General features: G+C 40.6%; 1 protein-coding gene across 3 annotated transcripts in view; it reads right to left on the bottom strand.

Annotated features, from left to right (window-relative positions):
• Positions 1-8,420, bottom strand: part of LOC111872136 (eyes absent homolog 2) — a 539,307-nt gene that overhangs the window by 47,291 nt on the left and 483,596 nt on the right. For all 3 annotated transcript variants that reach the window (XM_023865721.2, XM_023865725.2, XM_023865724.2), the window contains 3 exons: positions 2,530-2,752; positions 874-969; positions 82-365 (listed from right to left, as the gene is read on the bottom strand). In XM_023865721.2, the coding sequence (XP_023721489.1) occupies positions 82-365; positions 874-969; positions 2,530-2,752 (603 nt within the window). The remainder of the gene's footprint in view (positions 1-81; positions 366-873; positions 970-2,529; positions 2,753-8,420) is intronic.

Here is an 8,420-nt window from a genome sequence, read left to right as displayed (position 1 = left end):
TATATATATATATATATATAAAACTGTAAAATTAATCCAACAAGATTCTTAAATAAATATAAAAAACCATAATTACAACACCTTGCCATAACGAGTGGCAAATGACCCTGTCAGCAGAGAGTGGAAGATAATAATCGTCTCATCAAGATCCCAGATGAAAACTCGCTCCAGATTGCTTTCAGGGCTGCTGGGCGAAGGATTGTTTTGGCGACGACCACGACCCCTACTGGAGCGAGAGCCTCCATCTCCTCCTCCACTTCCTTCCCGAGCCCGTCGCCCACTACCACTGCCTCCAGGACCATTAGATTCTGCTTTGACAGGTGATACAGGGCCATTCTCAGACAGCTGGAACCCACTTGGGCTATCTACAGGAACAGTGCAGAAAAATGTGGGATGTGAGCCACTCAATGCAGTGACTATGAAAATTACTGTCTTCTGAGATATGAAGCCATGTAGTCTGTTCCAAAGGAACCTGTTGCCTCCATATACAGGGCAGAAGATGGATGTGACAGTCTGTCCATAATGGTGGTATATATCAATCAGACTGTATAGCAACGTATCCCTGAAGAGAATAATTTTCAAAGGAAAAAATACATATGAGAAATGAAAAATTAGAATTATTGTACTGTTACAGTTCATTTATGCCATTTTGAATTTCTAACCTCACTCCTACAGGCAACAAATTAACTTAGAAAAAAAAAATAACCTACAAATGCTACAAACTGATTAAGTGCAAATACTCAAATTAAAATCGCCACAACTGAAGATATTGGCTTATTATTAATCAATTGGTACAACACTGGTTAACAGACACCATCAAGCATGATGTATCAATCTTTAGGGGGAAAAAAACAGGCTTTCACTGATCTATACCTGTCATCATTTGAGAAAGTATTGCAGGTGTTCTGTGCAACTGCATTAACAACCCAGCAGCCTTGACATTCCTAGCAGGTAGTTCTGGTGTGTGGCCTGGAAGTGTAAGAGTTAAAATAATGCTTCAACTATGGAACAGCATAAAACTCCTGCCATCTACTTCCCCAATATGTGAACTCACTCAACCATAGAGCTGAGTCCTTCATGAGAAGCTGCAACTGTGCAGCTACTCAAACAACTTCCCAGCATTTTATGGAACCTGAAGGTTCATTACCTTGTTCACAAGAGCCCTCCACTGGCCCCTATCCTGAGCCAGATCAATCCACTCAATACCATCCCATCCTCTCTCTCTCTAAGATCCATTTTAATATTATTCATCCACCTATGTCTTGTTCTTCCTAGTGATCTTTTCCTTCTGGCTTTCTCACCAATATCCTTTGTGCATTCCTCTTTCCCACATTCATGCTACATGCCCTGTCCATCTCATGCCCTTTGACTTAATCAATCTAATTATATTTTGCGAAGAATACATATTACTCCTCATTATGCAGTTTTCTCCAACCTCCCGTTACTTCATCTCTCTTTGGTCCAAATATTCTCAACACCCTGTTCTCGAACACCTTCAGTCTATGTTCCTCCCTTAATGTCAGAGACCAAGTTTCACACCCATACAGAACCACAGGCAATATTATAGTTTTCTATATTATAATTTTTGTTTTTAAACAGCAGCCGAGAAGACAAAAGCTTCTGGAATGAATGGTAACAAGCATTACCCAAATTCAACCTCCTCTTAATTTTCTCCTGAATCATGTTTTAATTTCTTATTACTACTGCTACTGCTACTGCTATTACTACTACTATAAAAATGTTAAGAAATCTAAACAACAAAGATATAAAATGCGGAACATAATCATTAATGTGGTGGACAACCATATAGTTGGTTGCAGAAGGCTTTTGACAGTGAACATGTATGGGAAAATTACAATACCAGGAGCTTTTTGATAGAGGAGAAGCAATGGATAACAACATCAAACACATGATAATAAAATGCAGCATATTTTAACCAAACTTCCTCTCAATTACCACTTATACTACTTGAGAAATGATAAAGATTCTTGTAATTATTCAAGGGATGATTTGACACAGGTCATCACCAGTTCAACAAATTATAGACACCTGTGAGTCACATTTATATAGCTGTTTAACCAGTGTTTTTATCCACTTAAAAGTTCCAAAAGTACTTCATGTAAAAAGTTGGAACTTGTATGTATTTGATGTCACTGTAGTTAAAACTACTTGTCATTACCTTTGCATAAATTAAATTTACTGTGTCCACCCACCCACCCTCCCAACCAACCAGCCAGCGATCAATCAATCCATCCATACATTAATCCATCTACCTACAGAATCTTTCCCATTTTGCACAATCCATTGATTGAGGCTAGCTCTTTCTAAGGGACCCTCAACATCTCACAACCCTATGGGCCTCCATGGCCTGATACAGGGATAGCTTTACCTTGACAAGAAAGACCTCCACTAAAACCTTCCTTTAAGATCTTGCTTGTTATAATCTTTGTTTCCACAATGATCACTTTACATATTGCACTGCACAGTGCTGCATTCTGAAGGGAAACTGCACCTTTATTAAGTCCTTACCTGGTAATGCTGCACCGTGTTGAACTCCAGCAGCAATTTGATAGCCTGAAGCTGTTGCTCCACCCCCAGTGCCACCAGAACTCGAGCCAGACACAGCATATGGAGAATAACTCTGAGCATAGTAGCTTGCGTACTGTGAAGCCGCTGCAGCTGCAACTTGATGTCCTGCATATGAGTTGCCATATCCACCATATTCTAAACTCTGTAAGTAATATTCATGTTTCTGTAAAACAGATAAGGAGGCATGAACACCACCAAACTTGGGTCAGGAAAAGAATGAACATGGGTGGTGGGGGGTTAAGTCAGCTACCTGCTGCCTCTCAGTTACAGAGTACACTTCCCTTCATCAATACCACTGGTTCACTTCCACTGTTGCATGAGGACATGTTTTAGGGTACTGTGATGCTAACAGCTGAAAGCATACACAGCCATTGATTGTGGGCTGTTATAATATGTGGTGCAATCCAAAAGTTCCGAAAATTTGAATTTTGCGCATGAATGATTAAGAGTACATCAAAATACCAATAGATGACTCGCCACATACCTTTCTTGAATCAGTGTGGCAAGCGGCATCAAGTTCAGTTGTTGGGTTTATTGTTGGTGAACGTATTTCCATTGTTGTGTTTCCATGAGTTTGCGGTTTTGCAATGGCTGACCTGAGAGAGCAGTGTGTCTGTATAAAGTTTTGTTTTAAACTTGGGAAAACCACTGCAGAAACGCACCAAATGTTGAAGCAAGCTTTTGGTGACAACAGTTTAGGCCAGACACAAACTTATGACTGGTATAACCATTCCAAAAATGGCTGAACATCGACTAATGATGACAATCGTTCAGGATGGCCGTCAACTGGCACCACACCAGAGAATGTCAGGGAAGTTAGGGATCTGATTCTGCAAGATCACAGACTGACCATCCAAGACCTCTGTAACACCTTGAGACTAAAGTTATGGTACATGTCAACAAATTTTGTCAGAGGAACTGAACATGAGGTGGACTGCAGCGAAGTTTGTGCCATGACTGCTGCAAAATGAACAGAAGCAGCATTGCTTGGAAGTCTGCAGGGAACTTCAACAGCTTCAAGAGGATCCAAACTTTCTTTCAAAGGTTGTCACTGGTGACAAACGTTGGGTTTATGGCTGCAAACCTGAAAGCAAGCAATAATCGTCACAATGGAAGAGCTTTTCTTCACCTAGGCCAAAAAAAGCTCGACAAGTCAAGAGCAACATTAAGTCCATGTTGGTGTCTTTTTTTTTATATTGACAGGACTGTTCATAAGGAGTTCGTCCCTCCTGGTCAGTCAATAAAAAGCTCTATCAAAATGCTCTACGGCGTTTTGAGGAGGACATGAATCGAAAACGTCCAGAGAAGTGGCGCACAAACAATTGGGTATTCCACCATGACAAAGCACGACTGCACATGGCTTACACTGTGCAGGAATTTTGGGCTAAAAAAAAGATGGCAGTTGTTCCCTACCCACCGTACTCGCCAGACTTAGCTCCATGCGACTTCTTTCTCTTCCCCAAGATGAAAATCAAGTTGAAGGGACGAAGATTTGATACAGTTGAGGAAATTTAAGCGGAAACGCAGACGGTACTAAACACCCTAACAAAGAAAGACTTCCAGGATGCATTTCAAAGTGGCAGAAAGGCTGGGATCGGTGTATGCACTCCCAAGGGGACTACTTTGAAGGTGATGGTGCAGAATAAGATCCAAGTAAGACGTAATAGTTTTTATTAATATTGTAACGTGTTTGGTTACTGAAGACGCCGTAGAGATCGTTAATTGGTTTATTGAACAATCTACAAGTAACAGCTACAATTACTTATCACACAGTTGCGGGGTTTCACACGTTATAACCCTAATCGCATTAATCTGTTACCACTGTTGCGGGGTTTCACGACTTATAACCCTATGCGCAAATCAGTTCACTCTGTCTTCAGTAGTCTAGACGTTTACAGTAGGGGAGCTGTGTATCACTGTATCACACGCTCCCAATTACACAATCACACACACGTCCAGTTCTTCTTTCTGCGACGGCTGCTATACTCCAACTGTAGTCGGCTGACTGGAGAACTGTTGATAACACACTCGCTCATCTACAACTTGACTCTGCGGTAGCCACAATTCAACTGACTCGCAGCCGCTGTGCAGCTCACTTGTATAGCCACAGTGCTTGCCTGTTGCATGCCACGTCACAGTAGGAAGCGGTTCCGCGTCACCGCGCGTTGCGCATTGCATAGCTACCAGGATGCGGGGACTCGGCTATCTTCGGATCCGCTCGGCTCACTTCTGCTCCGCTCGTGACGTCACCGCGGGGAGAGTGGCGGGGTGATGACTCGCCTATTACGCGAGCGCTACGTTACCGCTATGTGACGCTGGGGAGGTAGGGGTCCTTTGTTGCACAGCATGTCACAATATTGTCACGTGTTGGGAGTATAATGCGACAATTTCTGGAACTTTGGGATTGCACCACGTAGATTGTAACTGTAACAGAAGTGCCAATAAATCCAACCATCAAATCCAGAACCTATTATTACTTGTCAGGAAGAACCCTCATATGTAACAATATTAATCATGAAGAGATATACTATGTTTAATGTATAGCTGAACAGATTTGTTGTATTATTAAAAGTGTAACTGGTTGTCTTCACTGCTGTACAAAGTTTCCAATTCAGTTATATTTCTTCTAGTACAAGGTTGCAAAAGGTGATGACACCTAATGCCTTCTGGTCATGGCTGTTGTCAAACAGGCCCATGAAAAGGATACAGGGTTACCATATACCAGCTGAGGACTACTAGACTTGTGGTAGCAATTTATAAAAACTTCTAAACCATTATCGACACTTCAAAAAGGTCAGACTTTCTAATCATCAAGTATATTGGGGCGTATTTGATCAACGTGTTGCCAGGCAAACCACAATATGCACCCGTAACACTAGAGCTAGCTGTGTTTTCCGTGTGTCTGGCAGCTGGCATAGGTTTGGTGAAATTACACATCAACAGTAAGTGGCTGTCACATGATGTGTTTCCTGCGAGTCCGTCAGGCGGGCATGTGCAGTGATGTCACACAGCAACAGTGGGTAGGGGTCATGTGTTATGTGTTTACTGTTGGACAATACCGGTCCCTCAGCCATATGAGTAGAATTCCTAAACTGGCAGAAATAAATAGTGGCGGTGGCAGTGGCGGTGAGTGACGGTGGCGATGAATGACAGTGATGGTGGATGGCGGTGAGTGGCAGAGTAAGTTGAACAGTTATGAGAAGAGTTCTTGGTAGGAGACAGTCACGGAAAGTTTGTATCTGAAGAAGAGTTAACTTGTGAATTGAAGACTTTATGTGTGCTACAGTGCAGTGGGATTGGGTGTGTGTAATTTAGTGAGACTTTTACAGTTCCCTTGTTATAAATCCATTACCATGACACAGATAAGACTAGTGGAAATAGACTGAGAAGATTACTGTAGATTGACTGTAAATTGTGTAAATCAACAAGAGTGTAATAACTGTTTGTAGTTAGGACCTGTACATTGTTAATAAATCCAATTACCAATCGAAACCCACATCTCAGTCACCCAAACATGTGACAATATACACTAGCCCGGGCCCTCCCAAACTGCTTTGTTCATCCTCAGTATTGTCTACTCCACGTCAGATGCAGCTCAAGTTATGGAAGCAGGTGCTGTCCTAACTCAGATAGTGAGAGTTCAGCTAAACTCAAGGGATTTCACTGTACTGAATCTATTGTAATAAAGTAATTAGTACAGTGATTTCTGCTCATATTTAGCACCATTTACCTTACACATGGCCCAGTTCCAAAATGCTTTACCAAGTCAAACCATAGAACCCATGATACCTACTGTAGCAGTATGGTATAAAACACCCTGGCCAAGGTGCACCAAGCCGTTTTCTTTATTACCACAGTATTCAATGCTGTAATCATTCTTGTTGAAGACTTCAACGTAGTGAAGAGATGTGATTTGTCAGTGGATATTAATAAATGACAACAATATCCCAGTAACAAATGGAGAATGTGGAGAACAGAGAAAGAGACAAAAAGCAATTCTGCAGACAGAATGAAAGGGAGAAATTCAAGTGACAACTAACAGGTGTGGCAGAAGACAGCACATGCAGGGGAGAAAAATCTGTGTTCATTCCTTCCACGATATGGTTTTCATCAGAAACACAGACAGAAGGTCTTGTAACTTACTCATTTCAGAGTCATCTAAAAGATATATTTCCTGGCTACATCAGGTCTGAATATGCCCCATAGTGTCACAAGCAACATAACGCTCAAAAATCTATCATCTATTTCCTTCAGGGTAGGCTAACTCTTCTCTCATATGTGATGCAGTTAATAGCCCACATCCTTGTCATCCTTGCCTCTTCCAGACGAACCCACAGCACATTAACCTTTAACATCTGAAGTGCACCGACTGGTACAATGATGAGTATGGTCACTGCAGCCAAAGTACCCCGACTTGTAAATCTGGGCATTTAAATGCTGAGAGCAGAAGCTCGTAGAAGCATATGCAAATACTAAATATTTATTTTTAAAAATAGTAAAATTCAATATACAAGTACATACTTTTATGTTATCTGCTCGACATATACAGGCTTCAATCCCCGCTTCATATAACTGAATCTTGCCTTTGTGTAATACTCCTTGAAGCACCAAAGAAAGCAGAGTCTCACGTTACATATCTTGTATTTCAACAGCCTTTCAATTTCATAATTTTCCAAACAACGTTTCATTGCCACTGTATTATAAAACAAAACTACAATATTCAAATTCACTATGAACTCACAGAAAACTGAAGGCACTCTGTATCTCAGCTGCGGTGCAAGGGTTTGGTTGCAACCATAGAAAGGGCAATATTCTCTTGCTGCTGCAATGGCAGAGCTTGGCACTGAAGTAGGGAACAACGAATATTCCCTCCTGTCTTTCTAGAAAGGACATGTTTTCACTTTTCTGTCCTTTAGTCAAAAGAGTGGAATATTTGAAGAGTGTAACAAAGATGTGAAACTTGCCAGCAGAGAACCAAATGACTTTAATCTTTCATCTATTTTATGGCACCAGAGAATGCGAAAATATTTCAGGTATTACAAGCTGGAACGATTTTATAATGCAGAACTACACTATGAAGAAGCAGGGAACAATTTTTACAGTATGCATCAAAATTCAAGAAAAAAATTAAAAATAGTTTATAACATTTTGTCCACATATTTTCAAACCTTACATTATAATATTTGACACTGTGTTCTTTGCTGACAAAAACATTCCATTCATTTATCATAAAAATGGTATTAGATACATTTTCTAACATAGTGCAGGCGCCCTAAAAGGAATGGATATTTAAACACAGAGCAACAATGGGCATTTCAACATGCACCAGCAGCGGCCATTTAAATAAACTCCGGCCAACAAAAGCTACCACCATTTCAAACGTTAATATGATTTAGTTTAACACAATAATGAGTAGGGACATGCCAACAAAACTTTCTCAGTTTGAGATGAGCATCTTGAATATTCTGGGAATTTAAATGAAAACAAAAACTTTCTCTATCAGACCAATTTATTTCGCTGTAATTACAATTCAACATATAACGATTTATTTCACAGTTAACAGCAAAAGGTGGCAGCAACACAGAACTCTCTGATTCTAATTTTGTATATTAAACATTAGGCCACTAGGGTGATCTGCAGAAAACAGTTCCAGGTTTGATTACAGCTCTTACCATTACTCTCAAAATTAATAGCAACAAATCAACCAACATAACGACAGCCAATCAGCTGAAGACTGTAACAGAGCAAATTCTCAAAACAACAAATGCTGACTCAGTTCATTGGTCAGGACAAAAATTCTACTTCTCATACACCACAAGACAAACTATGCC

Source organism: Cryptotermes secundus, unplaced genomic scaffold, assembly GCF_002891405.2.
Source record: "Cryptotermes secundus unplaced genomic scaffold, Csec_1.0 scaffold470, whole genome shotgun sequence".
NCBI lineage: Eukaryota > Metazoa > Arthropoda > Insecta > Blattodea > Kalotermitidae > Cryptotermes > Cryptotermes secundus.
This window is presented reverse-complemented; position numbering and strand designations above follow the sequence as displayed.